Source organism: Buceros rhinoceros, unplaced genomic scaffold, assembly GCF_000710305.1.
Source record: "Buceros rhinoceros silvestris isolate BGI_N320 unplaced genomic scaffold, ASM71030v1 scaffold23766, whole genome shotgun sequence".
NCBI classification, from domain to species: Eukaryota; Metazoa; Chordata; class Aves; order Bucerotiformes; family Bucerotidae; genus Buceros; species Buceros rhinoceros.
The window spans coordinates 40957-42670 of NW_010417260.1; the positions used below are offsets into that span (position 1 = coordinate 40957).

At 56.1% G+C, this 1714-nt stretch overlaps 1 protein-coding gene across 1 annotated transcript in view; it reads left to right on the forward strand.

Annotated features, from left to right (window-relative positions):
- RERE (arginine-glutamic acid dipeptide (RE) repeats) overlaps positions 1-1714 on the forward strand; it is a 47298-nt gene that overhangs the window by 40461 nt on the left and 5123 nt on the right. The window contains exons 8-9 of the mRNA XM_010138151.1: positions 12-1159; positions 1560-1713. Coding sequence (XP_010136453.1) covers positions 12-1159; positions 1560-1713 — 1302 coding nt within the window. The remainder of the gene's footprint in view (positions 1-11; positions 1160-1559; position 1714) is intronic.

Consider the following 1714-nt stretch of genomic DNA (forward strand, 5'->3'; position numbering starts at 1 on the left):
GTGCTGCCCAGGCCCCCCCTCCTGCACCCCCTATACCAGCCCAGTTCCCAGCAGCGCTGCCAGCAGCGTCAAGCGCTACTTCAGCTCCTCCACAGGTCTCACCATCAGCATCTCAGCCCGCCAGCCAGCCCCAGGCCCCTGCGCCGCCGCCGCCTCACTCTCACATACAGCAGGCCCCTGCCTTGCACCCGCAGAGACTCCCATCGCCCCACCCTCCTCTGCAGCCGCTGAGTGTGTCGCAGAGCCAGACGACCCCAGTCTCTTCGCAGCCTCACTCGCAGCCTCCACTCCACAGTCAGGCTCAGCCTGCCCCTCACAGCCTGCAGACCCAGCCCCTCCTGCCTCATCCTGTACCTTCCCAGCCATTTTCCCTCTCCACTCAGTCATCTCAATCTCAGGTTCCCCTTCAGACACAAGCACCGTCTCATTCTCACTCTGCTCTCCAGGTCCAGGTAACGCAGCCTGTCCTGCCAACTGCAACCTCGCTGCAGCAGGCTCAGCCGCCGCGGGAGCAGCCCTTGCCATCTGCACCCATGGCCATGCCTCACATCAAACCTCCCCCTACCACCCCGATCCCTCAGCTCCCCACTGCTGCATCCCACAAGCACCCTCCTCATCTCTCTGGCCCTTCTCCATTCTCAATGAACTCCAACTTGCCTCCACCACCTGCTTTAAAACCTCTCAGCTCCCTCTCAACTCATCACCCTCCATCTGCACACCCTCCTCCTTTGCAGCTGATGCCTCAAAGCCAACCCCTGCAGTCTTCGCAAGCCCAACCTCCTGTACTGACACAGAGTCAGAGCCTTCCCCCGCCCACTAATCACCCCCCATCCGGACTCCATCAGGTATCCTCCCAGCCCCCCTTTTCTCAGCATCCATTTGTCCCAGGAGGTCCTCCCTCCATCACCCCTCCTTCCTGCCCCTCCACATCCACACCACCCACTGTGCCCGGCATCCCACTTCAGACTTCCATCTCCACGTCAGCAGCTTCTAGTGGAAACGTGCCAGTGGTGACAGCCTGCACGCTACCACCTATTCAAATCAAAGAAGAAGTCCCAGATGAAGCTGAGGAACCAGAAAGCCCTCCCCCACCCCCCAGAAGTCCATCGCCAGAACCTACCGTGGTGGATACACCAAGTCATGCGAGTCAGTCAGCCAGGTATGGAGGTTGTCTGCAGTGCTTCTGTAACGTGCTCTGGTTTTCTGCGTAGCAGGGCACTTCCAGAAGCTGAGAAGTGAGCTGCTGTGGGAGCTGAGTGTATTTTACCTGTGCATCGTCAGCCTCTCTTCCGAGGGTGAATTGGCTGGTTTCCGGAGGGGTGCTGTTTCAGCCATTGTGTTCAGAGGGGACCTGACAGTTTAATTGTGAGAGGGGTTTATACTCCATTTGTCTACAAAGTTATATGGTACAATGAATTTTCTCAGGCCTTTCGGGGAAGCTATCAGCACTATTGTGTAAGCGTAGAGTGATCCTTTATTTTGTTTTTATATACAGCACTTAAGTCCCAGACTTTTGCATCTTTCCTGGGGCTAAGCTCTTTCTGTTTTGTTTCTTCCAGGTTCTATAAGCACCTGGACCGTGGCTACAATTCATGCTCAAGAGCAGACTTGTACTTCATGCCTCTGGCAGGATCAAAACTGGCCAAGAAGAGAGAAGAGGCCATTGAAAAGGCCAAAAGAGAAGCAGAGCAGAAAGCCAGAGAAGAGAGGAAAG